This window comes from Apus apus, chromosome 24 (genome assembly GCF_020740795.1).
Source record: "Apus apus isolate bApuApu2 chromosome 24, bApuApu2.pri.cur, whole genome shotgun sequence".
NCBI classification, from domain to species: Eukaryota; Metazoa; Chordata; class Aves; order Apodiformes; family Apodidae; genus Apus; species Apus apus.
In genome coordinates this window covers 5,136,671-5,164,663 of record NC_067305.1, presented here as the reverse complement: position 1 = coordinate 5,164,663, position 27,993 = coordinate 5,136,671, and the positions used below count along the sequence as shown (strand labels likewise).

The 27,993-nt window shown below is 46.9% G+C and overlaps 1 protein-coding gene across 8 annotated transcripts in view; it reads right to left on the bottom strand.

Annotated features, from left to right (window-relative positions):
- GATAD2A (GATA zinc finger domain containing 2A) overlaps positions 1–27,993 on the bottom strand; it is a 59,761-nt gene that overhangs the window by 13,963 nt on the left and 17,805 nt on the right. For 4 of the 8 annotated variants that reach the window (XM_051639438.1, XM_051639436.1, XM_051639439.1 and 1 more), the window contains 2 exons: positions 16,484–16,558; positions 6,461–6,732 (listed from right to left, as the gene is read on the bottom strand). In XM_051639438.1, the coding sequence (XP_051495398.1) occupies positions 6,461–6,723 (263 nt within the window). In that variant the 5' untranslated portion in view covers positions 6,724–6,732; positions 16,484–16,558. Of the gene's footprint in view, positions 1–6,460; positions 6,733–7,605; positions 7,628–16,483; positions 16,559–27,993 lie in introns of those variants that run through there. The other 4 variants (XM_051639433.1, XM_051639435.1, XM_051639440.1 and 1 more) reach the window with 2 other exon arrangements.

The following is a 27,993-nucleotide window of genomic DNA, read 5'->3' as shown; positions in this document are numbered from 1 at the left end:
ACTGTCCTGGTGGGAAACGACCTTTAGGATCATCTGCAGCAAGGTGTGACCCCTGGAGCTTGTGTTCACCAGTGACCTGAACGCTTTATCTTTGGAAAACCACAAGACCACTGAGGCGAGGGAGCAGAGCTCCCAGTCTGCTGGCTGGGCCTGCACTGCTCAGCCAGGGAGTGGGATCATGGAGGGAGAACATCAGCCTGCATCCCACCATCCAGGGCACCAGCAGCTGGAGTGGACATGGGTCTGCCTGGCCAAGCCATGGCACCACACACACCTTCCCTCCCCCGTGGCTCTTCCAAAGATGGACCAACAGCATCTCTGGAGCCACCGCAGCCTGGACCCGTGTTCCCCTCTGCTGTGGGGGTACCCCCAGTGACCCCCTTGTGCTTGGAAATGAAACCTCATCCCTCAGAGCTCTGCAGTGAAGTCCATCCTATGCCCAGGCTGCGAAGCAGGAGGAGACAAGACCAGGACTGCCCACATTATCCTGATGGTTCTTCACCTAAGGGCTTCCCGAAGCCCTGGGATTTCTGTTTTGCAGGACACACGATGATGCTCCCAACAGCTGCATTGTAAGATGCTATAAGATCTAATAAAAGCTGCATTAAAACCCACTGCATTCAGACTTTTAAAATAATGTATTTCCACAAAAGCATCAAATAGATCCGTTTGGGACCATCTACCTACACCAACTTTGAGTCTGTTGACACAAGACCTCACAGAGGAAAAAAGTCAGCTTGAAGGGGGGAGATACATGATTTTGTTTTAAAGCACCACATATTGACCACAGCAGAGCTCGTGGCCAGTTCTACAGGATTTCTACCCTCAGTGACACAGTGAATGAGGTGGCACAAGACTGAACCCCAGCAATGTGGAGCAGAACTCTGCAAGAACAATCCTCCTTCATGGAGGGCTCTGCTTTCCTCTTTTTGTCAGCCCGTGTTGTCAAGCAAAACCATTCAAACCAGATGCTTCAAAATAAGAAAGACCCTGGAAATATCATCACTTTGAGAAAAATACTGCCACCAGCAGTTAATAATTTGGGATAACTGCCCTGATACTATGACCTTTATCTTCTGAAGCCACCAGGCATGTCCTTCAGCTAAATAAAGACATAGTTCTGTTACTCTGCCTTCAGCTTTCCTAAGTGTTGCTGTCTCAATCATCTGAACCCTGAGCTGGAAAATGAAAGCAGGGCTGCTGCCCAGTTACCTGCACCCAATTTAAGCCCTCACAGCAATAAACCACAATTTAGCAGAGACCTTGCAGAAAGTTTGCCTAAGGAATCAAACACAGACCTGACTGAGGAAAAAACTGTGCTTCCTCCAATATCCTCTCTCCAAACCAGAGGGACTGACACATCACACCATTCAAGAGCATTCCTGGAGCATCCTGAGCACAGCCACCATTCCAGAAAGACACAAACCAGACAAGAAAAGCCACTTTCCCATGGGGACACTCTGTATTATTACTTTTTTCTGTTAATCTGCAGGAAAGAAGAGGCTCAGGTGGCCAAATCCAGCCTTGGTGGTTTGCTTCCACTTAGCTGGGCTGGACGAAGCTTTTTTCTTGAAGATGACACACCTGAGTTCTAAGGTACCTCAAGGGGGACTTAACTTTTCTAACAGATCCATGTTCCTGCGAGACAGAAGTTTCAGTGAGGTATGATGAAATTTTAGGAGGAAATTCTGGGCTGTGAGGGTGGTGAGACCCTGGCGCAGGCTGCCCAGAAAAGCTGTGGCTGCCCCATCCCTGGCAGTGTTGAAGGGCAGGTTGGATGGGGCTTGGAGCAACCTGGGCTGGTGGGAGGTGTCCCTGCCCATGCAGGGGGTGGGACTGGATGATGTTTAAGCTCCCATCCAACCTTTGCCATTCTATGATTCTGTACAGCTAAGTAAGACAAAGTTTAAACTTAACACTAGTAAGAGAAAACGAGACACCTGGGAACTGTTGGCTCTGGGTTTCAGTTCAGAGGACTTGGAGCTCCTCTGTCTCAACAAGCAGTCTCTGCATTTGTTCATACTGACCCAGAAGCCTTACACAAAACATCAGCTTCTCTTCACAGCCCAGATCTTAGCCATGCTCTAAAATGCCCCTTGGAGCACTCCTCCCCCAGAGAAAAAAAAAAAAAAAGGATAAAACCAAAAATCAATGCAAAGTTCACTTGGTCAAAGCTACAGAACTACTGACAAGTGCCCCACTGTGGAGCAGGGGCCTGACAGCCCCATCCTGCCTCAGCCCAGCACCTTTTCTCATCTGGAGGTAACTGAGGGAAGCACCACAACTGCTCCTCAGACTTCATCTGCATTAGCAAATATGCAACAGTTTTGCCTCAGTCCATTCCATGCTCTCATCCAAAAATATTTGGCAAGGAAGACAAACAAGGAAAGAAAAAGTAATCCAGTGGGGAATTTTTTTCCCCCCCTGAAGATGTTTTATCTACAGGGATCAAAGAATGGATCTAGTGTCTGTGGTGTGAAAGTGAAGCAAAACAAACTTCATCCCTTCCTCTGAACATAAAGGAAGGAAACTTTAGAACTGTGTCTGCATTTAAAATAAAACACATTTCCCCACGAAAATCTGGCATCGGTTTTGTGACAGTCCCAGAACAGGACGTAACAGAAGCCACAGACCCAACACAGGCAAAAAAATGGTCAGAACAGGTCCCATGGATGAAGGAAGAGGAATGTGGGGGACAAGAAATGCAACGTGATGCAGCATGTTCAGCCTGGAGAAGAGAAGGCTCCAGGGAGACCTTAGAGCACCTTCCAGTGCCTGAAGGGGCTCCAGGAAAGCTGGGGAGGGGCTTGGGACAAGGGCAGGGAGGGAGAGGACAAGGGGGGATGGATGAAAACTGGAAGAGGGAGATTGAGGTGAGACATGAGGAGGGAATTCTGGAGTGTGAGGGTGGTGAGAGCCTGGCCAAGGTTGCCCAGGGAAGCTGTGGCTGCCCCATCCCTGGCAGTGTTGAAGGGCAGGTTGGATGGGGCTTGGAGCAGCCTGGGCTGGTGGGAGGTGTCCCTGCCCATGCAGGGATTGGAACTAGATGACCTTTAAGGTCCCTTCCAACCCAAACCATTCCATGATCCAAGGACAGCTCCAGGAGAAAGCCCCAGCTTCTTCCCTGCTCAACACATGGGAGGGAACTCATGTATTTAAGGGAACGAAAGAACAGAGGAGAGAGGAAAAGCAGAGGAAAGGGAAAGCAGGGCCTGAAAGCACAGGAAGACATTAGGACTCAACCAGGTTTGATCATTTCACCATCCCAGTCCAGGGAGACATGTCCTTATCAAGAGGGGAAGACTCTCCTTCCTCCCATTCCATTCCCTGCAGTGGATCCAGGATAATTACACACCAGTGCAGCCAGCTCCCAGTGCTGCAACAACGCCAGGCAGAGGAGCAAGATTTTGGTTTGGCCTTGTGTGACCTCCCATCAAAGACTTCTACCACTACAGACCTTCTTCTGTTTCTTCTGGCATCAGAAAACGCGCTCAAACCAGACCCTATTTTTAAGTTCAACTTGAAGGTTTAGGAAAAAAAAATATGACAAGAAAAATATTTTTAAGTTTAACATGGAGATCTTGACAGGCTTGTGTTTCAAATCTTGGAAATCAACTGATTTCAGGAAGATAACCCATTCAACCAGCCTCATGTCTGCTAAACTGGGATTATTGCTGGGCCACCTTTTCCAAGGAAAATATTATGTTTTCAGTTCTAAAAGCATTAAGGAAGTTTAAAAGCCAAACCATCATACACCACTAAGCATGAATTTTACCCAAGAAGTTTGTAGCAACTCAGTCATCTTGAGCAACAGCTCTTGTTTCATCTCCTCAGAAAATCAGCTGAACTGCTTTAAAGACACAGGTCTTCTGAAAGCTGGGAGCTAAGTTCCTCTAAAGATCAAAGGTCTGGAAGGGTAAATCTCACACTTAAGGGAAAACAATAATAATAATCCTTACGAAATTAAGATCCACCTTCCCTGCAGATGCCAGTTGTATTCTTATACATGCAAGGGATCAGGCTCACCCAGGGACAAGCTGCCTCTGTATCGCAGGCATCTCCAGACTCGGATTGCATTTGCTGGGAGATATTTGCATCCTGAGGCTGGTCAGCTGCTCAGCACCATGTTTGTGCTCTGGGAGCAGAGCCACACACAGACCACAGGCACCACCACGGAGCAGGAGAGGAGCCCCAGAACCTGGGAAGCTGCTGCTTTTGCTTCCAGGAGTTTGCAGAAACATTCAGGCTCGTTTTTCTCATTTGAGATGATCCCAGTGTTTCACTCCTCCCTTTTCAGATTTTTATACAAATGTGCATTATGAAAGTTGTTCCAACTTACCAACTAGCCAAAGAGTTTATTACCTGTGACCTTCTTAATTATAACTATTAATGTCAGTGGATTTGGGATCAGCCTGCCTCCTTAGGCAAGCTCATTTTTTGTCTAGGGGAAACCTCTTCTCCCTCCTTGCAGAAACTGAATACAACAATATCCTGTTACCACCTGAAATAAGAACACCGCACAGAGAGAGGATGATCTCTCATCTCCTCTAAATAGGTGCTATTGTTCCAGGTGCTCTCTGGGAAGTTAAATGCACAGCCCCATGTTCATCCCCCCTTTTGCACGTCTTGCAGCAGAGACGGACACCAACAGAGCAGAAGCCCTAGCACATATTTCCAAAAATATTCCAAATTCACAACGAGCATATGCATGTGGGGGCAAGTCCTGCAATAAAAAGAGTCTGAATACCTGATTCTAATTTATTCAATTTTTGGTATGAGCAATCTCTCTCAGATAGCCTTCAAACACAGAGCGTGCGTGCTCGTGGTAATGAGGAGGTAGCGATTAAGCCCAAAAGACACTCTCAGAGATTTACTCCTAGTCAGCACAATAAAACTGCTTGACATGGAAGTCATCCATCACCCCAATTAGCTGCTTCTGTGCAAGTCATAAGTGCCTCCTAAATATCAAATTGAGCAACGTGTATAATTGTCCCTTTGGCAGAAGTTTTATGGGGAAAGCTGAAAAACTCTCCCCTTCCCTCAGTCAGGCTGAGGGAAGGAATCTTGTTTTACAGACACTGAAGCTGCATTTGGATAATCAGGCTCTTTAGTTATTTCTCTGAGAAAAGCATCAAAAGTTGGGAAAAGTTTACAGATGAATTGCCAGCAAACATCAAAGATACCAATTTTCTCAGCAGCTCCCATAAATGCTCCTCCTCCCAATAATTCCCGAGCAGCTGATAAGGATCTCGTGTTTTCAGCTTCACACCTTAAATATGCCCTGCTGCAATACCCAACACCCCTGGATTTGTTACTCCCAGAACTGTTGAAGCCCTTTTGCACAGATAAGAAGGTCTCAGTTCTTACATGTTACTACTCCAGCATCAGCTGGTGTCAGAACCAGGGATGAACCAGGAATAAACCAGGCTTCCTGCTCCATATATTGGATCTTACTGCACTAGGAAGGAAAAAGCTAAACTCTGAAAGGGCCAACATCAGGGACAGAGAATTTCTGACCAGATTTTTATCCTGGTACAGCCAGAATCTGTGTTAGAAATATGGTGGAGAACTTGGAATCTGGCTTTATAGTGAGGCCCATAAATCTGTATGTCAGAACCACGCAGTTCATGCATATGTCTCATCTGTAAGTCAAAAGAGAAGCTTTAAATTTCCATAATAAAATTCTCCAAAGTGATAAGGAACTTTGAATTCATGCTTTCAGATGTCAAAATTCAGACCTCTCAAGGAGGCTGGACTTGCAAAAAAGCACTGAGAACTTGTCCTGCAGAGACAGGTGCTCTCTTTTCAGAACACTTCTAGAATCAAAATCCACAAGGTACTCGAAGGAGAAAGTCAGGCTTATCCATACATACTGCTCTGTCAGGAAGAATCAAGTTGCAATTAAAATGCCTCTGTTCAGACAATTATAATCTATTATTTTGCCTATATCACAGCTCAGCTAAAGAAACCCAAGCCACTCTTCCTCACATAAATCTCAATCAGTAGCTCAAAGCACATCCTCTCTATAACTTGTATGTTCTTCTATTCAAGACGTTATATTTCTTTACTCAGCTGCTCATCACAGCTGCCACTGCTGTCAAAGCTTGTGGAAGGAAAACCAGGGAGGGAGTTACAGAGAAGAAGCTGCTAAACCTCACGTGAGGAGCCAGAGATGCAACACACACCTTCACATTTCATAGAATCACAGACTGGTTTGAGTTGGAAGGGACCTTAAGGATCATTTAGTTGCAACCCCCCTGCACGGGCAGGGGCACCTCCCACCAGCCCAGGTTGCTCCAAGCCCCATCCAACCTGCCCTTCAACACTGCCAGGGATGGGGCTTCCATCCCCTCTACCTTTACAATGCAGAGAACCTCTTCTTAGCACCATCTGACCACACTTTACTGTGCTGGTAACCCAAAAGTTACAGTGCAACTGGAGCACACAGGTCATAACTCACCTTTTTGAGGTACTCATGTCCACAGGCTCATCTCCCGTCTGAACCTCCACTTTAATGGTTGCTTTCACCTCTCCACTTTTTAATAATCCTTGCACTTTCCCAGCTGCAGGATCTGTCTTTATTTTCATGTCGCCTTCAGCATTGATCTCTGCTCCTAACAGTCCTTTCTCCATTTTTATTTTTTTACTGTCCACATCGTTGTGCGGTACCTCACGTTCTAAGGCTCGTTTCTGACTTCGTGTCCTGCATGCTTCCTCTGTCATTGTGAGGCTCTGGGGAGAGAGGAGACACAAATGAGTTAAAAAAAAAAAAAAAAAAAAAGTAAGTTGGACCAAACACCTTAATTTCAAAACAGGGCAAAGTGCAGTGGTTACTGCAAAAGAAGTTCAGAAAGAGCAATAAAAGCTGTGCCAGTTTGTTCACTTGCCCTATCTTCAACATACATCTCAGGCTGAAGCTATTAAGCACCCAGCATCACCCTGCTCACACTTTTTATGTTAAGCAAACACAAACAAGCAAAAAAGCAAAACAGGAACACACAGACAAACCTCACTGAGCATAAACTAGAATCACCAAGGAGGAAAAAAAACCAACAACCTAACCCAGGAGCCTGTGTTAGGGCACAGGAGAATATACAAACCCCCACCACGAAAAAAGTCTGGCTCTTTACCAAAAGGCAGGAAGAATGTATGCATTTGCCTGACATGCAAATAAAGGCAATTACAAAATTCTAGATTAGGATCTCCCTGGGACTGCTGCCATGCCTTTCTGAGGACTTGAGCTGGATCAGGAGTTTCGGGAATCAGACAGCACGGGGAGAAGGACCTTCACACCCTGCATGGGGAGCCTTCCAGGTTTCCTGACAGCCTGCGCCCAGGCACTGCCTCCGTAATGCTCAAAGTTGAGACTTTCTTGGCTCCTGCTGAAGGAGCCAGGCTTTTCCACCAGGAGCCAGGCTTTTCCACCAGGAGCCAGGCTTTTCCAGGCGGCAGAGGAAGCGCTGGGCTCAGGGGAACCAGCCTTAACTCCTCGCCTGCTGGAGTCGCGGGAAGTTTTGCTCCGGGCGGGCTCTGACACCTCAGCCCACACCTGGGTACCTGCGGACACCCACCCATGGGACACCCACCCATGGGACGGACACCCACCCATGGGACGCGGAGCTGAGTCAGGCTTTGATCCCATGACATCACTGGGCTCCACATGACCCTTCCCAGGATGCAGCCTGCGAGACAAAGCACTTTCCAGAAACCAGTCTGAGCCGGCAGCAGGCGACCCGCAGCGGGGCTCACCCTGCCCGGGCACCCGCAGCATCCCTCCTCCTCCTCCTCCTCCTCCTCCTCCAACCCTCAGGCTGCTCAGGGACACCAGGCACCAAGGGGATGGCACAGAGTGGGGTGGGGAGAGAGGCAGAGAAATACACCCCCCTCCACAATTTATAATCAATCAATTAATTTTAAGCATTCCTCCCATCCCAGATTCCCACACACACACACTCCTCCTTTTAAAATGGATTTTGAGAGCAAGGCCAGCACACAAGAGTTGAACAAAGTCTTTGAAATGTTTTCAGCCGCGTGAGATTAACATAATTACATAACATAATTAACCTCTGCTCACCCCCCACCACCCCGTTATTCAACAGTGTCACACGAGCATTATGTGCAATGGCCATTTTGCTGGTATAAGCCCTGGAAAAGTGACCACAAGTTTTTCTGCATGGTGGTGGATGAAATAGATTTTTTTTTTTTTTTTTTGGGGGGGTATATATATCCATTTGGGGGGGGGATATGTTTAAAATCACAGTCAATACGCATCTCCCCTCAGCTGATCTGCATTTACAGGGTGGTTGAATTCACAACAGCAGAAGCAAGGTGTGTTTTACAGGAAGGTGAAGTCACTGCTGGTGTTTGTGGCAGTGAGTGCACAGCCCAGCACCAAGGCTTCCAGCTCAGCTCAGAGCTCCCCAGCTGACAGGGAACAGCATCTTCCAAACCCCAACAGCCCCCTGAATGCTGAGCTTCTAACTGGACAATCCAGCAACTGCTTCTCCCCCTGAATGAGCCTGATCAGGATTCACAAATCTTATTCCTGTTAATTCAGTGCAAACGCCTCCGAGCCCAGGGCTAAAACAAAGGAGCAGGCAGGGCAGCTACTGCCCAGCTGAGGTAGAGCTGGGCCATCAATCACAAGGACTTTCTTGGAGCAAGACTGCTTAGTCAGGAGGAAACCTCCTTAAACCCTGATCTGGATTTATTTTCAGCATCTTCATACTCTCCAGCCTCGCAGGGATGAGAAGCAGCAACTCCAGCAGCCTGTGCTGATCCTACAGCAGCACTTCAGGCACTCCAAACTTCTCCAACATTCACACCACACTGGATTTCTACTCCTCTTTTCCCAGCTTTGATGGGGAAAAGCTGCAGCATCTTGAGCTGCACGGGGGTATTTATCTCCTAGCACACCACACAAAGAGCTGCCAGGCAGAGCCCTGATCACTCACAGCTGGATCTCACTCACCTGAGTTAACATCACAAGCCCTGGAAATGAATGATCCGCATCTCCTAAGCACTAGGTTTTATTAAAAAATGAACACAGTCAAAATCCTAACACCCAGGCAGGGAAGGGATCCTGAACATGTCACTGAGCACCTGCTTTCCAGCCAAGCAGGACAGCTCATCCCAGGGTGATGGGAGAGAGGCAGCCCCTGAGCATTCCCCTCTGAGCCTTTCCAGGGGCAAACCCTCTGTACACCGACTCCTTACCAAGGTCAGACTGGACAGATCAACCACCCTGATGAAAAGGCATCATCTACCATTCCCAACAAACTCCTCCTGTTGCAAATTCTCAAGGCCACCACATCTTGCACCCTGCAATTCCTCCATGAACTGGCAGCAGCTTTTACATAGAATCATGGAATGGTTTGGGTGGGAAGGGGCCTTAAAGATCATCTTTTTCCAACCCCCCTGCATGGGCAGGGACACCTCCCACCAGCCCAGGTTGCTCCAAGCCCCATCCAACCTGCCCTTCAACACTGCCAGGGATGGGGCAGCCACAGCTTCCCTGGGCAGCCTGTTTGAGTGATTTCTCCTTGTAGCCACAGCTCCCTTATCAGACACTGACAAACTTCACTTTGTTGAGGAAATGGCCTCAGCTTCCCTGCACGTTCCTTAACTCACACAACCAAAAAAGCAGCACCTACATTTTCCTTCGAGGAATGGATTCACTCCAAGTTTTGGTTAAAAATTCACAGCATCTTGTTGCAACGATGGAGGTTGGAAAGCAGCAAGTGGGGACAGTGACTGCCAGAGAGAAGAGCAGTGCTCACAGCACGACCAGAACAGCCTGTTGGGAAGATCTACATTACTGGAGAGACCTTGGGATGAGATTGCACTCAGATTTTTACAGCTGAATCTGAAGATTGCAAGCACAGGCTCAAGGTTTAGATTAGTGTAACAGAGGGATCTGGTTGTGCAGTTCCCTCCCCACGATAGTGATTAAATCATATTTTTGTAGATGAGCCCTAAAGCCAAGTTACCTAAAGAAGTTTTAACCCTTTCAGGAAATAACACTGGAAAACAATTTGCTGAGGTGGATGAAGATGCAGAGAGACCTAAAGAAAAATGAATGTAGTGCTGAGAGAAGAGGGGGAGAAAATAGAAAGGAGACAAAAATGATGAGGTTTTCCTTTAAAAAGGCTGTTCTGCATCTTTTCAGGAAAAGAGATGAAAATTGGTGATGTCAGAGACTTCAGTGGGCATCAGCTGGGCCCCATCTCCTGCGAGTCAGAGGGCACCAAGAAGCAGGTTTGCAGTTTAGGTGGGTCCCTGACAGTGTCTGTTCCACGCAGCAGATTCCAAACCACTTTCCAAAAAAGCCTAAACTCATGGTCTGTAGGAAAAGGTTAAAACCAGAGGGAGGGCCTGGAAGAGAGGAGGAGAAACAGTCACCAGCAAGGATGATGTCCTTGGTAATGGAGAGGTGCCTTGCACAAGGAGGTAAGAGAAACGCAGACACACCTGGGAAGAGAACTTCCTCCTGGTGGCAAATCCAGGAGTTTGTTTAATCAGCACCTGAGGAGGACACAGCAGTGTCAGAGGAGACTTCAGCACCCCTGTTAAACAGCACCTTACCAGAGAATCATAGCATCATAGAATCATAGAATCACAGAATGTCTTGGGTTGGAAGGGACCTCTAAAGGTCACCTAGTCCAACCCCCCTAAAACCAGTACACTCTGTGACCAGCCCTTGAAGTCTGCTGGATTTATGGAGCTAGCACCTTCACCAATTCATTCCACTAGATGGGAATAAATCAGCTTATGTTTCAAACCATCCAGGCCATTTCAAAGCTAACATATCACTTCTTAAGCTGCTCCTGAAATCCCCACTTCTGCTTCTCCACCAGGAACTGATCAACACAAACCACTTCAGTTCAACTCAACTCAATCTTTTATTTGAAAGAAGGAAGAGAAAGCAAGGATTAGACAGTAAATTTTAAATTTTATGGAAGGTTCTGCTTTTTATTACAAGGAATAGTATAGCTCAGGGTGGAGTGTCCAGGACTTCAGGAGCAAATACTCAGCTGTAAGTGCTATCACTGTAACAGATTCACTATCACCATCAATTCAAGAGGCAGTAAAATATACCACAAAACTGCAGCAAACTCCTCACACTGGAGGCCACTCCACTGGTCACCCTGAAGCATTGTCAAAAATTGCCCCCACGCAGCCCAACTGCCCTCTGAGCACACTGACAACAGGAAAAAACCCCAAATGTCCTGAATTCACAACCTATTTATGCTAGCCTGGTAAACATCATGGAGGCTTGTGATGCCACCTGCATGCTTCCCATCAGGAAAAGGGTCAAAAGAGCTCCCTTGCCATCTTCCAAACCTTTCCTCCTTCCAAAGAGCAGAGCAGCAAGACCAAGGACACAAACCAGTGTCTTTTCCAGCAGGGATGTGTAGGACACTGTGACACACAGCCCAGCCCCTCACAAAGGGCTGGAGGTGCTGTAGCCACCACCTGCTCTCCTGCTTTTGCTGCTGCAGGGAAAAGCCAGAGCTGAGGAAAAAAAAAAAAAAAACAACCTCACAAAGTTCTAGTTTAAGGCTTGGGAAATTAATTACTTGGTGCTGATTTTTCCAGATGTGTGTCCCAGCCTGGAATGAACCCGAGCAGCTGCAGAAGCCATGCCCGGCTCACCCGGCTGTTGCCCAACCAGGGCATGAAGAGGCAACTGGGATGGCAGCTGAAACAGGTTTGATGCACAAGCAGACAGAGATCACCGACACGGTATGTGGAGACAAAACCACAATTAAGGAGGGGGAAGAAAAAAAAAAAAAAAGAAGAATCACCACACTTTGCTTGCTGCTTGCAATGCACACTTCCACATCTCCCCACATCCCATTCAGGGCTCTCTGCGTCGCCTCCTCTCTCCCGGTCATGATTTATAACTTCCTTGTACAAACTCCAAGTCATTCCCTCACAGAGGAGCAGTTCTGCTTAGTTTTAGCACAACTTTGTCGTTCAAAGTTAAAGGGAGTGAAGCTAAAATCACATCCTGACACGGCTGGAGGCATCAGCAGTGCTGCTGAGCACCAGCAGCAGATGCAGGTTTGGCACAAACCACCTGCAGCCAGGCTGGAGTCCCAGTGCAGCCACACACCAACCCTGGGTGATACTCACTCTTTTTGGTAGCAAAATAAATAAAAAATTAAAAAAAAAATAATAATCAAACCAACAACCCTCTTCCCAGCATAATCTGGAAACTTTTACAGCAAAAGAGAGGAAAAGAAAAAACAAGACAAAACACAATAAAGGTTACAGAGGAGGAAAGGGAGAGGTTAAGACTCCCTGAATGCCCCTCGAGGAGTATTTTCTAAAGGTAGTTTACCAAAAATGGAGTGAGCAGATGCCTGTCCCCCAGCACAGCCCTGACATGCACAGCTCCTGCAAGCTCAGCCATCCCCACACACCCTCCCCAGGATGCCCAGAGGTTCACTTCTCCCAGCAGGATGTCAAAACTTTCAACAAGAAGTCCCCGTTTCAACCAAGCTTAATTTCTTGTTATGCCACAAGTGGGTCGTTTTTTTCCCCCCCTATCTACTCATTCCTCATGAAGCCAGAAGTGAGATGTCCTGAGAAAAGGCATTAAAATGTGTCTGTGTGTCCATGTGTGCCACTGAGTGTATGGATCCACGTGTACTCCTGTGCACACACATGGAGAAGTCCACAACCTTGGCACGTAGGCACTTGGGGGAATAAACTTTAGAAAGCCAAAGTAAGGACTAGATTTCGTATATTTTTTAAAGACTAAATTAATGCAAGTGGGCAAGAATCCTGGTTATTCTGTGGGCTGAAAAAAAAATAAAAAATATAAAAATGAATCACCCTGCACCAGAATTCAACTGGGCAACCAAAAAATAAATAATCTCCATCCTTCCCCTGATGCAGGCAACAAAAAGCAGTGAGAAGCGGGTTGATCCCTTTGCTCTCTCAGCCATTATTTCCATGCCATGAGACCTAAAAACAACCCCCAAACCAACCAAACAAAAAATCCCCCAAAAAACCCACCAAAAAAAAAAAACAACACCACCAAACAAGCCCCAAGCAAACCAACCACACCAAACCAAAGAGAAGCAGGAGGAAGTGCTGAAGCCCCCTTTCCAGCTGCAGGGAGGAGCGGAGGGGGTGGGAGAGGCTCCCAGGCTGAGCACCACAGCCCACCAAGGGTTAAGTCCTGCCATTTTGGTGCCATTCACCGATATGTCCATTAAGGGTGTTACATAACAAAATGGCAGCCCTTAACCCTTCCCTCGCCGGGCTCCCACGCTGCTCACCCGGCCCCTGCTTCCCCCTCCTTTGCTGGCAGGATGATTTCCTCCCCCTTCTTGAAGCATTCAGGGTGGGGGGGGGCAGAACAAACAAACAAATCAATAAATAGAGCTCGCTCAGGATTGTTTTAAGTACTTGTAATTAAAAGAGGGAGAGGGAGCCCATGGAAGTTTCGGGCATCTGGAGGCAGCAAAGTTCTCCCAACGTGTGGGCAAGCAGGGAAGTGGCATTTTCAGGGGTGGCAGCTCAAGGAATGGCTGCAGGGAAACAAGTGGGGTATGGGGATCCTACCCTGCCCTAAAAAACAGGCACCACATCCCCAGGGCTGCTCCTGGTGCCTGGTTTTGGAGGGGAGCACCTGGAGCTGCTTCTCTTTCCACCCCAGGGAGCAGGCACTGAGGCACACGCTGCAACTGCTGGCAGTCATTACAGGGCAGTAGGAAGCAATTCAGCCCCCAGTTTTGACTAAATATTTACCAAAACTGACAGATAAACATTTGTAGAAAGGCGCTGAAATTGAGCTCTGAGCACCACAAACATCAAGTTCTGTATCTGGCCGGAAATGGGACTTTGGTAGCTGAGGTCCCACAAACCATCCTGCTGCCCTCTGTGCTACGTGTGTCAACTCAGCTTAAAATAAAATCACTATGATGGCTGAGTTTGGCTCCATTTATTAAAGAAGTGTGGAGTCTGACCCCTATCTCAGTGCTCTGAACAACAGAGAGAGAGGCATTGATGATTCCTAAGAGAGAGCTCCATGTAGATGTTAAACATGTAGCTGTGCAGATGGAAAAGAGAAGAAATAGCAGAAATCAAGCTGTTAATCTGCTAAATTTTGCTAAGAACTTCAGAGAAGTGATCAAAGTGATCTTAGAAAAAATAATTATAATAAAGCCACTTTAAAAAAATGCACAAAGCAGGTTTTTTTCCCCTAAATACTTTTTACTAGTGTTGCTATTCTTTACTCAGAGTATTCAGCCTGGAAAAAAAACAACCAACCAACCAACCCTGTCACTCCCCAGTCCTGCCACAATGACACAGATTCCCTGCTTGGCTCTGCAAAGCTCTGCCAGTTCTCCGCATGCTCCCTGATCCCGACTCCCAGCTGCAGTTTGCAGGAATGAACTGCAGGCTCAGGATGGAGTTGGGTCATTGTCAGCCCGGAGCTTGCTGGGGAAATTCACTCACAGGAGGCAGAGAAGGAAGAGGAATGAAAAGCCAAGTAATTCTGTTGGAAGACACCAGCTATTATCTGGCTGAGAAGGGCTCTGCCTTTCCTCCAGGTATGGATTCTCCAGGCACATCCTCATGGACACCAACTACTCGTTACAAACTCTTCAGCCAGTGTTTATTTTGACTTCCAAAATACAACCTTTCACTTAAAGGACTGCAACTTGATTTAAACTTTTCTTTGATGGGAGCAGATTTAAATACAAAGTAAAGGCACCATCAACTGCAATCAGGTCCTCCCCCCTCTCCCCCCAGCCCCCTCCCCATTTAATGTATGCTGCTTATTAGAGGAGGGCTCTAGGTTGGTTCATTTATTTTAATGCAAGAGCAGAAAAATTTGCATCTTTAAATACCCAGTCACAATAACAATCAGCTTTTCCAGCACCACATGCTGTGCATATGATAATAATGGGCAATTCCTTGGTTTTCTGCATTTTAAAAACTTCAGAGGAGGGAGGCTCCCTGTGCACACAGACCATCCCATCTCCTCTCCAAGAAGTGCTGTGCTCTGGATTCATGTTCAACCAATGCATAAATTATTGAGAACAGCCCCAGAGCAACCACAGAGGTTGCACTGAGGGAAGTGATGTATGTGGATACAAAGGACAAGGCACCAAAAGAAAGACTTTTAACAACCAAGGAATTACCTTTATTTACCAATTTATGTTCTAAAGAGAAGCCTGAACGTTATATTAATTCTAAGTTCCACTGCTTTGGGTTAAAAGAGGTGTTTTCAGAGGGTACTACTTACAGCCATTCCACGAGGGATTTGTCTGACCTGAATTCTCCCCCAAGTTTTATGGCTCTATTTTGGTCTAGAAACGACTGGGCAGGAAGTCTGCTAATGACCATGCCTGGGCTTTGTCCTACCAAAAAAATAATGGAGATTCCTCAGTGCAGGAGAGCCATCAAATACCTGTTTCAATTATGGGTCAAAATGCAGGAAAACAAGTTGATAGTATTAATGCAGACTGCTGTTCAGGTGTTTTATGGTGATAACTCACAGAACAAGAGAGCAGATGCAGAAACTTCCATGCCTATATTAAAGACATCTGAGTGTGTTACTCCTATTCCTTCACCTCTGACTGGTGTCATTAGGAAAGGTGTTTTTATGATTTCATTTAGTCTTTTGGCCTCATGAAAGATGGCACTGCCTTGCAGGATTGGGAAACTTATGGAATAAATAGCCAAAAATAAAATAACCAGTGATGCTCATGGCTTGCACAGTGTTAGTTCTGAAGTTAACTCTAGTAAAACACAATAAAACCAAATGAATAAATCTGTGAGCACCAACAGCAGGGAAAATGAGAAGGGAAGAAAAGTGAAGATCAGAAATGTTGGCACTGATCATGGGGGCCCTGGCAATATGTGTTTTGGAGGGGAAAAAAACCATTGGATAAATCCTGAAATTTATGAAATGGTCTGAGAGGTGAGCACCATCAGGCAGGGGACAGCTGACCAAGAGAGCTTTCCTGTGGCTCTGCCCCTGGAGCACTACCAGAGCTACAAGATACCTGCAGAAATTTCATTTCCATTCACAGTTTTTCTTCTGGGGTTTGTACAAATGATCAAAATATACAGAAAGCCTCAAGGGAGGAATTTCTGTGCATTTGCTTTTGTTTCTCCTCTTGCTCAAGACTGACAATATTGTGCAGCTGTTGTGAATGCTCAGTTAAAAGGAAGTGAAACTTCTGTGTCCCTCAGCAAAGGAGGGAGATTTACCTACACCAGCGTGTGGATTAAGTGCTAAGGGAAAAGGTGACTTTTGGTTAAGGCCCAGGAACCAAATCCTCATCCAAGTTTAATCTCCAAGATCCTCTACAGCTCCTCCTTGTCCTCCCTGATAAAGCAGGAGCTGGGGTGCAAAAACCCACTGGACAATTCCACCCTCCCAGCCCAGCTCCCCATTTACAGCACCCACCAGGGCAGATGGGGTGTCTGTCCTCCCTCTGATCACAGCTCCTACCTGTCAGTGAAGTTCATGGGTTCCCAGTGGGATCCTGGCCAGGCCGAGTGGCTGAAAGTGACTGCAGGGAGGATCCTGAGGGAAGAGACAAGCCCGTTAGGATACAGGTAGGTTAGAGAACACCTGTACTGCTGACATGCCCACCACTTCACCCCAAACACGCTCCCTGATGAGACACTGGTCCTTAAACATCAAGACCCCTGTGCCAAATGAGACCACTCTGTTTTAACTGGGACGGAACTGCAGGCCAGGCTGGTGTTCAGATGCTTTTGGATTCAAAACAAAAGCACAAGCAAATACATTTTAAAGATATTGCTTTTTCTTACTCTGTGTTTCTTCAGTCCTTGCTCCTTAGGTTAACACTCTAAGAGGAAACCAACTGTTTCTCATTATCTCTGGTTTGACTCAAACACCCACTGGAACCAATATTCCCACTTCTAACTGACAGTTTCCCTCAAGGAGATCTGCATCTCTCCTGCCAGCCAGGACCATAGGACTGCTCAGGGCAAGTCAAAGCAGCCTCTGTGCCACCTCCCCACTGCACTTCTTGGACAAAAGCAGCCCAGGTCCCTGTGTGAATGCAGGAGAACAGCCCTTGCAGACACATCTTCCAAAATTCCTTCACTCCTTCCCAAGGGGGCTGTGACACCAGCTGAAGTGACGTGCTGCTTTTAAGACAGACCAGAGCAAAAAGCCTGGTTTCATGAAGGTTTTCAGCTCTTAGTTTGTCCCACAAGCCAGTAGGCCCCTGGGTGAGCATTTTAACAGTCAGTAAGAAGAAGCAAACACAGCAGTACTTGTCCCGTGTTACCAACAGGAAGGTCACACTGTCAAAGTGTCTGTGACCTTGTGTATCTTTGGAAGCGACACCAGATCACACACAGGCTCAGTTCAGCAATTTAGTGACAATTTGTTGTTTTCACTTAAATAGTATCAGAGCAAGTTCTAATGATGAGCTGGGCACACTGGCTAAACACAGCTGGAGGTTTTGGAGGGGTATGACCACCACCCATGCCCTTGTCCTCCTGGTCATACTTGGGACTGCATCACCCCACCCTGGAGAAGCTTCCATGAAGTTGCATGCAAAGAAGAGAAAGGAGCGGAGAAAAGACTTCTTGGAGAAGTTTTTATCCTGCAGGACAGCATGTAATTCTGAAAAACATACTCCTGTGTTTATCTGCTTCTCACTCCAGAAAAGGTCCTGCTGGCCAACACTTGCTTGTGCTTCACAAAAATCTTTTTTAGGAGCCTGTACACACAAGGTACAACATCCAAACCTTCCTTCTCTGAAAACACCGAGGGGAGGAACCCACACTGCTTGGTTGGAGAAAGCAACTTGTTCTGCCACACCACAGGATGGACAGTTACCTGTGCCAGCAGCACCCGCAGAGTCAGAAAGCCCTGATCCCAGCAGAGGTGCCCAGCACAAAGCCAGTCCCCATTCCCAGTCCCCAGCCATGGTCGGCCAGTGGGGCAGGCAGAGCAATGCTGGGAGGAGGTGGAGCACGGCACTGGATCCACACTGGCTGCCAAGATGACTCCTTGGAAGCCCAGCCTCTTATTTCTGCTAAGCCACCGAGAACTGAGTCATTTCCCTCCTCAAAAAAAGTTGCAGAGCTGTTTTCTTTTGTCTAGAAGGCAGGACAACAGCTCACTGACTTCGAGTCCTCCTCTCTGGGTAGGGGAGAAGGGCTGTTAAGGGTCACCCCTCCAACACTCCCCCGAGGATCAAACTGTCCCCCCCTTTGACCAGACTCAGAGGTCACCTTGGCCCAAAAGCAGGCAGGTTGTGCCCAGAACATCATCTCTCTTTTATAGTTTTAAGCACCCCAAAAGGTTCCAATGGGTTAAACAAACTGCCATGAAAGTGCACATAGAGAAACTCAATGAATGGATATACAAGGGTATCCTAGTCCCTGATTAGCTATCTAGAGGGCAGGTTTTGCTAATTATAGCTCATCCTATTAGTCCAATGCTTTTCTAATTAGAGGTCCATTGAAAACCATTGCAACAGCTACTTCAGGGCCTTCAGCAGAGCTACAAAACCCAACAGACACGGCAGCACTTCCACAGTGCTCCTCTTGCATCTGGACATGAACAAACACTTCTTCATCACCAGAGATGACAAAAAGCAACACACAGAGCACAGGCATGGGGTGCTGGGCTGTGACAGGCACCACGGCACCACCAGCAGACAGAATTCCACAGAATTGTCCTGGTTGGAAAAGACCTCTCAGATCACAAAGTCCAACCATCCACCTGGGCCACGATGGAAGGGAGCAGGAAGGCACAAGTTGTAACACTGCTGGGGGTGAGGGGGGGAATAAATGACAAATAAAATAACTTAAAAAGGAATTATTCTGCCTGGCAGAGATAACTGCTGAGCAGGACTGGTGAAGGTTGCAGTGGGAGGGGAGGATCTGCACCAGCTCTGCTGGGAGGCTGGCACACAGAGCCCCTCCAGCACAGAGGGAGTTGGAGCTTTGCAAGAAAGTTTTCCCCAGCAAAAGAAGGAACGTGGGTACAGGAACGGGCTTGGCAGCAGCCTCAGTGCTGCTGTGTTCTGGAGGAGGTCAGCAGGGATGACTCCTGACGTGCTGTGGATGTGGGAAGCTGAAGGCACTGAACAGCATTTCTGAGGCTCCGGCCAGCCTCCATTTTTAATGAACTGTAGCATTAAACTCCCATAGTGCTCCTGTCATGGGACTAAAATAGTTTGCATCTCGTGAGGACACCAGAAGAGCAGTTTAACTGCTTCAGTGCCACGGGTGCCAGTGGCGTGGGACCAGGGCCACCTCCAGCACCGACCCACCTTCAGTGCCTGGAAGTTTCCACCAAAACCCAGTGGAGCATCAGGACTGAGCTGCCTGGGGAGGCAACAGGCACCACTGCCCATCCCACTCCAGCTCCCATGTCCATCCCTCCACAGCCAGCTCCATCCGTGGCTCAGCCTTCTCCCACCTCTCCAAGATGGGAAGTTTGCTTTCGCAGAACACGCTGCTAAGGAAGTAAGGTTAAAAGGCTTTTAAAAGTAGTTTGAAGGACTAATTTTTAAAGCACCTCTCGAGGGAGCCTCCTTGGGAACAGGCAATTAAACAGTTAATACTCGGGAAATGAAACCCTGCCCAAGCAGCAGCTCTAAGTTTTGACAGTGCTTCCATTGGAAAAAGTCCCCGCAGGAGAAGCAGAGCCCAGGGCTGGACACGGAGCTTGGGTGCAAGGGGTGTCCCCCAAGGGCACCAGGGACACCCTCACTGCCTGGCCTGGGGGTCCTGCCCCCCAGAAAACAGAGTCTTCAGCATCCTTCCCTCTGCAATGTCCTTCACAGGTTGGGTGCTTCCCTGATCAAGAATCGTGGCTCTTGTTCTGATACAGCGACTTTGAAAAACTTTTTAAAAGAAATGAAATGTTCAAGAAATGAAACTGCACCAAAACTGAATCTCTTGCTAACTCGTCAGACCTGAAATCAAGTTGCCAGCCTATTCTGTCACTCCTGAAGGTATTTTTCCTCCATTAAATGATGAAAGTTGTAGATCAGAGTATCAGGGACCGCATTTTTAGCAACATCACTGAATCCCATCAACACTACCTAATAAAACTGATGATCTAGAAAAATTCAAGACAGATTTAGCTGGCAAACCAGTGCTTAAAAACATGACATTTTCAGAATAAGAAAAGCTACAGGTTTTCTAAAGATTAAGGCATGGAAACTATGAGACAGGTACCACAGTTCAGCATTGCTGCTGTACATACCTCCTCAAACAACTGAGATAACAAAAATGCTGTATTTTTTAATAAGGCTGAGTGAACCAGTCACCAGAAAAAAGAGGAATCACATTTCAATTTAAATATTGACAGTCAAGGGGCTGGCTTCTGTATCCCATGTTCAGGCTTTGCTTCCATAAACATTTTTGAACACAGGGGTAAAGTCTTCAAAGTATTGGTCTAGGAGAATTCAAAGCTGTACAAAAGTATCAAACTGGGTTATCTGAAGTATCAGCTGAAAGCACTTTTGGACACTCCAAACCCACGGATTCCTCCCTGCACACACCTCAACAGAATTCTAGGAAGAGTCATTGGATAGAAACAGCAGCCACAGTGCACGTTCCACTACAGTGCAAGCAACCACCAAGGAGAGGAAAAGCCCTTCTCTGGCTTTGAGGAATGTGTAGGATCCATTTTCTGTACCTGCCACACGTTGGTATTTCTCCAAATATTCCCATATTGCTTTTTAACTCCGGGGTGCCTCCAGATTCAGGTGAAAGCTCCTCAACACCCTGCGTACCCACCCTTGGGTTTTAGCCCCTCCACACTGAAGTGCCACCTTGTAGGAAGGAAAAAAGCTCCTTTCAGATGCTCACTGAAACCCCTCTAACCCTTTGTTGTGCGCGAGTCAGATCGCAAATAAAACCTGTTACAAATTAAGAGTCTCCCCCACTTGCTCCCGAATTCCTGCCCAGAGGTAAAACACAGGACTCCCCTCCCGGGTCATCGATACCATTTCTAATTACACCCTTTGGATCAATGCTGGGCGAGCAGGGCTCTGGGGATCCTTTAGCTAAGCTGGTCTGCAGACAGGGATCACAGCCGGCGAGGGCAGGAGACAGCAGAAAAGTCAGAGGCAAAACTCCCTCCTGGCAACAGCTGCTCCTTGAGCACACCACCCCAGCACATCCTTCTCTTGGAGAACGCTTGTTTTCCCAGCATTTGTTCCCCACTGGATATCAAGTGGCTACCAAGGGCTGCCAAAGGATAGAGCAGCACATGCAGGCCTCCAAGCAGCAACCCTGCCTGCACTTCTGGATCCGGGAGAGGCTGCTCCACTAATTGCTCTGGCTGCGAGGCACTCCATGCAGATCTTGACACTAATGTGGCACAACTAGAGTTCAGCTTGACTCTGCCCTCTCCAATCCTGCTGCTTGCACACACCAGCATGCAGAGAAACAGGACATTTCGGAGTTAAGTTTTCTCCAGAAAATCCTGGGTGAACCTTTTGAAAAACACTGGTCGAATCTCTCCTCTTGCGATCAAAACTTAAGTGTTTTGAGACCAAACTGCAAGTGCATTCTGGCTCCTCTTTTTCCTTAGTCTGGAATATCTCAGTGGTAATGACATTACCAAGCTCCTTCCTCCCTCCCCAAACAAGCCCCACGATCTACCTGTGCTTTTAGTGAGATTAGGATTCAGTCAAGTGTGGATACCTGGAAGATGCAAAGATAAAGATGTTCTAATAATGCAGTTGATAAAGGAAAAAAAAAAATCAGCACTAACTGCAATGATATTTTTTTCCTCCCAGGTAGCCTTTGCTATTCAAGACCTTGCAAATCTGGCTTTCTGTAACCAGAGCCTGGAGTCCCCAGTTTCCTGGTCAGCAGTTCACAATGCTGAAGTACCCACAGCAAATGGAACCGAGTTCACTGATGCTCCGTGGAAAATGCAACACTGGCTGAGCCCTGCAGGGAGTCCCAGGTCAGCACAAAATGGAGTGTGCGTTTCTCTGCAGGTTGATTCAGAAGATCAGTCAGGCTCAAAATACCCAGATCACGATTTGGTTGGCTACTCATGAATAGAAACACCCATGATTGTCTAGGGTTGCACCACTACGGGCTCGAGCAGACACAAGCATGCAGCTTGCTTTTCACTCATAACACAATTTATGTCTTCAAATGGGGGCTGAGAGGGGGCAGGTTGCCCAGAAAAATCTCTGAAAAACCCACTTAATTCCACAAAAAGTCCACAGGAAACAGCTCTAAGACACTACAGTTTCATAAAAGTAAGAACAACGTGTTACAAAGTTGGCTACAAAAGCTGTTATTTCTAGATAAAGTGAACCTTAGAGCAGCCCTTTGGGTAAACCAGGTTTGTTTTGCTTTGGTTTTGAGAGCTGTATTCCCTCGTAGAGAAGCATTTAAGCAATGTCAAGTTCTCACTCCAAGAACAAAGAAGTATGATAAGAAACTAGGGAAGCCCATGAGTGAAGCAGAGAGAAAATATTTTCTTTTTGTCATTAATTTTACAATTAGTAGTTTAAACTGTGAAGTGGGAGTTGACAGAGAAAGGATGAATCCAACGATTAAGAGGCTGCACTGGAGCCAGGTCCAAGCAGTGTTACACATCTGTTTCACATCTATCCAAGTTAATCTTTGTAATTACTCTATGGGTAGACCTGACTCATTAAATCAAAATCTTTGCAAGAGACTGACTTGCAGGAGCAACAAAAAGAAACACCCGGCGTGGCGGAGCCGGCAGCCGAGCAGCCGCCGTGAACAAAGCAGAGCCCGCTCCGAGAAGAGGAACTACAGTATCTGCTGCTGAACAAAGGGAGGGAACACCAAGAAGAGCTACAAATAGCCTCAAGGGTCTTAGTTTGGGGGTTCTTGGTTTTTATACATAGCACAGTTGGAACTCTTTTTCAGTTACTCTGTGTTTATGGTCAATTACGATGATCCTCGCCCAGGGTCAAGATCTACAGGACACACGGGGTGAGCAGGAAGGATCTTACCACCCAAAATCATCATCATCCAGATCAATCCAGACCAACAGCACAGGGCAGACATGCTCCATGTTCCCTCCAGGATAAGCAAGCCTGCCCAGCCTCCAGCCTCCATCCCCACCAAGGAGTTGCCATGAACTGGTTTTAATCAAAGCTCAATCTGACCGCTCCACGGTGCCGGCCTCTCTGGATTTTGTTGAATAAACATGTTTTTCAAGAACTGGAATCATTATCTTCTGTTTTCAGATGTAGAATATATTTTTGACAGAGGAAGGGGGGGGTGTCTTTTTTCTATGGAAAGAGGCAAGGTTATGAAATGCATTTGCAGAACTCTTTGGCAGAGTATGAAAGAGGGGAGGAGGGATGTGTGCCTGAATCTCTCACCTCTTTTACCCACTGCCCAACAACCCCAAGAAAGAAGACTGGAAAGGTCTGGACCTCTCCTTAGGATGGAGACTGAAATGAGTGGCAATGTCCAATTAAAAAAAAAAAAAAAAAGGCAACAAAAAACCACAAAAAAACCCCCAACAAACCCACAAATAAAAACAGGTGGCAAATTGTTATGTCTAGCTCCAGTGGAAAAATCTGTCCTGCCTTCAGCATGGAGTAGGATGTGCTTTTTGCCTGCATCATGTTTGCTCTGGAATGCCAGTTCTGGGGGCTTGCTCTCCTCTGCCTGGCTGATGCCCAGAGCTGCAGGGATGCTTCCCCATCCTCTGGGCTCACCAAGGGCCAGGGACTTTAACTGAGCAATCTGGCACCAACTCAATAAGATAACTTGATTTTTCCTAAATAATTTGTTTTGTGCTTACCTGGCTTCAGCATCAGCTGCTGCCAACACAGCAGCAAACTCTTTTCTTACATTTTTTTCGGAGGGGAAGCTCAGGACACCATCCTCCACTCATGACATGTTCCTCATCTCAGTTGGAGGAGTAAGTTAATAACCCACAAGCTAATAATTTTGCAGCAGCAATTTTAGTTTCCCGACCTATATGATTTAAAAGCCCAACCGAGGGTGTGTGTTGAGAATGACAATGCTCAGAAATCCAAATAAGGGAATGAAATGGCAGCTTGGCAGGGACCCAGCAGCCACACCTATTTACAGGGGAAGCCAGGCACAGCCACCATCATTAATTAATTCCAAAGCCTCGGCACACAAAACTTGATGTGGATGCAGGTTGCATCCCCCACCTGAGATCAAAGGGGAGCAGCAGGCACCCAGCATCAGGCCTGCACAGAGCCAGGTCTGCAGCCCATGGTCCTGCAGCTGGGGTGGAAACCGTGTCCAGTTCTGGACACACAAGAAGGACAGGGAGATCCTGGAGAAAGTCCAGAGGAGGCCATGAATGATCTGAGGGCTGGAGCAGCTCTCCTACAAAGACAGGTTGAGAGAGTTGGGGTTGGTCAGCCTGGAGAAGAGAAGGCTCCAGGGAGACCTGAGAGCACCTTCCAGTGCCTGAAGGGGCTCCAGGAAAGCTGGGGAGGGACTTGGGACAAGGGCAGGGAGGGATGGGATGAGGGAGAATAGATTAAAACAGGAAGAGGGGAGATTTAGGTGAGACATGAGGAGGAAATTCTGGAGTGTGAGAGTGGTGAGACTCTGGCCCAGGCTGCCCAGGGAAGCTGTGGCTGCCCCATCCCTGGAGGTGTTCAAGAGCAGGTTGGATGGTCCCTGCCTATGCAGGGGATTGGAACTAGATTACATTTAAGGTCCCTTCCAACTCAAACCATTCTGTGATTATCACCCATGGGATTGAGGGATTTTTAATCCCAAGTGAGCCTCTCCACTGATAATGAACCTGGGAGGGTCCCTCAGCCCAGAACTAACAAACCAATACTGAGGATGAGCAAGATGAAATTCAGACTCTTGGTTACTTCACCAGCTTGATGTCAAACAAGAGCCACAGAAACATGAGGGCATTTTGGGGAGACAACAACCAGAAGTGTCACAATTACACCCAACAATGCTTTGCACAGGAAATCTTACCAAGTTTGTGTATCTGAATGTCCTGAGGGATCAATAACATGTGCAATATTAAAATGAGCCTCATTTAATTACTTCTATAGTCTTCATCATCATAATTCTCAGGCACATCACAGAAATAAGTCCCTCATCAGGTCTTAACCAACAGAATTAACATGCCTTTGTTCCCCAAGCCACTTCTATCACTTAAAAGCTCTGGCTGCTTGTTAAGCCATCATAGAATGGTTTAGGTTGGAAGAGACCTTAAGGATCATCGAGTTCCAAGATCATCTTCAGGTTTAAGAACAGTTCTTGGTCCAGCAAAGGGAATTAATTCATCCCTCTCTAGATGCCTTTGCTGAAAGGAGGAGAAAAAGCAGAGGAATCTTAAATAGCTTCAACAGAAGGTAACGGGATGAGGCTTGCAGGGGGCTGGAGGTGGACACTGCCTCCCTGATCCCAGCTTTCCCACAGTGTGGAGAAGTGCGTGATCACAATCACAAACCTTGTGATATTTACAGATGTCAGGAAAAAAAGCTTTCTCGTTCAGAATTTAAGAATTGTAGCACTTTTCCTGCCACTGAATACCTTGCACATGTAGCACCCCCAAAGCCACTCTGCTTTCCACCTCATCTTCAATGGTACTGATTAATTTTGCTTCTTTTTTGACTCCTCCAAGACTACATCTCACAACCCTTCAAACAAACAAGGCAGCAGAAAGCAAAATGGCAAGTCCACGCTCCCCAGCCTCCTGCAGAGACCAGCACTGCACAACTTCAGTGTTTTACAACAAAACCCAGAGATTCTCAGGTTTACACTGGATGAACCTCAGTGCTCGGCTCAGTGTGTCTGTACACACGGCCGTGCTGGGGACACGTGCACAACTGTGGTACCTCATTCTGCTGGAGACAGGATTTTCCAAGATCCTATTAAATATGAAAGCCTTCACTTCACTTCCTCTAATGCTTGCAAGCATTTCAAAGCTCGTGACCACGGGGCTCCTCAGCCAGTGAGCACACTGGGCACAGCTGACAGGCTGTGGCAAGAAGTTGCTCCCACTTACAGCAACAGGTAAATCAGCATCAGCGTGAAATGTAATTATTTCATTTTCTGACTAATTTCAACATCTGGAAAGGCTTCAGTACCTGTAGCATAAACCAAACTAAGAGAAGCCACTGAGCAATGCTTCCCCCATGTAACAGCCACAGAAGTGGCTTCAATGAGCCTTGCCCTGCTCCAACAAGCAAGTGAACCAGCATGACTCCATTGGAAGTGTCCTATTGAATTAAAAATTAAAAATACAAGTTTTCTTGAACGCCAACTCTTATAGTCTTATAGGTAGTGAAACTGGGTATTTGTATCCGAAACTGAATGAGACAGGTCTTGTCAAAAACCATTTCAAGACTAACTGAAAAATCAATCAAGGCTTCATTTTTTTTTCCCATTGAAAAACTACAAAATAAGCTTTTATTCCTTCAGCTCCAGCAACCTGACACTTAAATGCAAACAGCCCATAATAAATTCCTAGTTACTTTGGATATGTAACAGAGAAGGGGGGGAGAAAGTAAAACAGACTTGCCTCAAAATCAGCTCACTCTTACCACCCTGTTCATCTGGTCTCCTGCCAAACACAATTAAAAAAAATCACCCCCCTTCTGAGGTGTCATCTAACATTGCTAGAAGTTTTTGTCACCCACTTTTGTCAGAACGTTGAGTTACAACATTTATTGTTAAAGAATTAATAATTATGATAAAAAGAGCTAGTGGAACCTCTTCCTGGCAGGTGAGGCAGAGCATCTACCTCCACACACTCTGCTGGAACTGCCCATGTCACTTACATGGTTAAAAGGGGTGCAAAAGTAAGAAGTTATCACAAAGCCTCACTTGCTGCTGAGTGTTTTAGAAACTTCTGCAGGTACCTGAATTTTTAAATATCCATTTACATTCAGCTAAAGATACTGGGAGTGAGGGGAGAAGGGGAGGAGTGGTGTTTACTTCATGCCAGGGCTTATCTCCTGCCTTGTGGGAGAGCTCTTTCAGAAGCTTCATTCCTGTTGTTCCCATCCCTTCAGCTCCCATTCACCCTGCCAGAGAGAGGGCAGCAAGAAGCAGAGATTGTCCTGGATGACTGGAATTGTGAACTGCCTCCAGACCCTCCAGCCACACAGCTCAGGCTGCCAGGTCCAGCAAGATCTGGGTACAACTTCTAATTTAGTTTGATTCGTGTTTACACAGGAATAAGCCCAAGTCAGAAGGTGACGCGTAAGACACCAAAAGCAGAAGGCAGAGTGCTCACACACTGATCCCTTTCATGCTGCTGCAGAGTTCACTACAAGGCACCACAAATTAGCAGAGAAACTGCATTCAGGTTATTAGTCACCTCGTAATTGTTAAAGGAATTGGGAGACCAACTCCTCTTCCAAACGTGGCAGAGCTGTAACTTAACGCCAGATCAGCTGGAGTAGCAGACTTGCCAACTTCTCCAAAGAGGCAGGTTGTGGTCAGATGTCTCACCTGGAGGGTCACCCAAAAACAGCCACTAAAACTCTTCTACTCTTGCAAAACACTGATTTTTGTTTGTTGTTCTTTTGGGAGAGAAAAAGGAGGGCGGGAGGGGAGAGAGAAGTGAAGGAAACACAGAAGTAGGAAATGGATAGAGGCTAAAATGCTTAGCTCAGAGTAAACAAAGTTAAAAACCATAATTTAATAAGAATGAACACAAACAGAACAGACTGAGATAAACTCAGAGATGTGTGTGTTAAACAGCTCTTTGACACCAGGATGGGACTTCAACTCCTGCAGCACTTTCAGCCTCCAGTCATCCCTGTGACACAGACCATTCCACATACTCTGCTTCATGCCAGCAGCACCTGATGGAGCCACAGAAAATTCCTACAGGACCAGGTCTGGGTCAGCAGATCAGTTTGATTTATGCACAAACTAGGAGCTGGAAGGAGGACCCGAGGAGCCCAGTCAATGCCCAAGGGCTCTTCAAGGAGGCCAATGGTGGGAGGAGAAACAGCCTCCCCACACTGAGCCACCTTATTAAAAGGC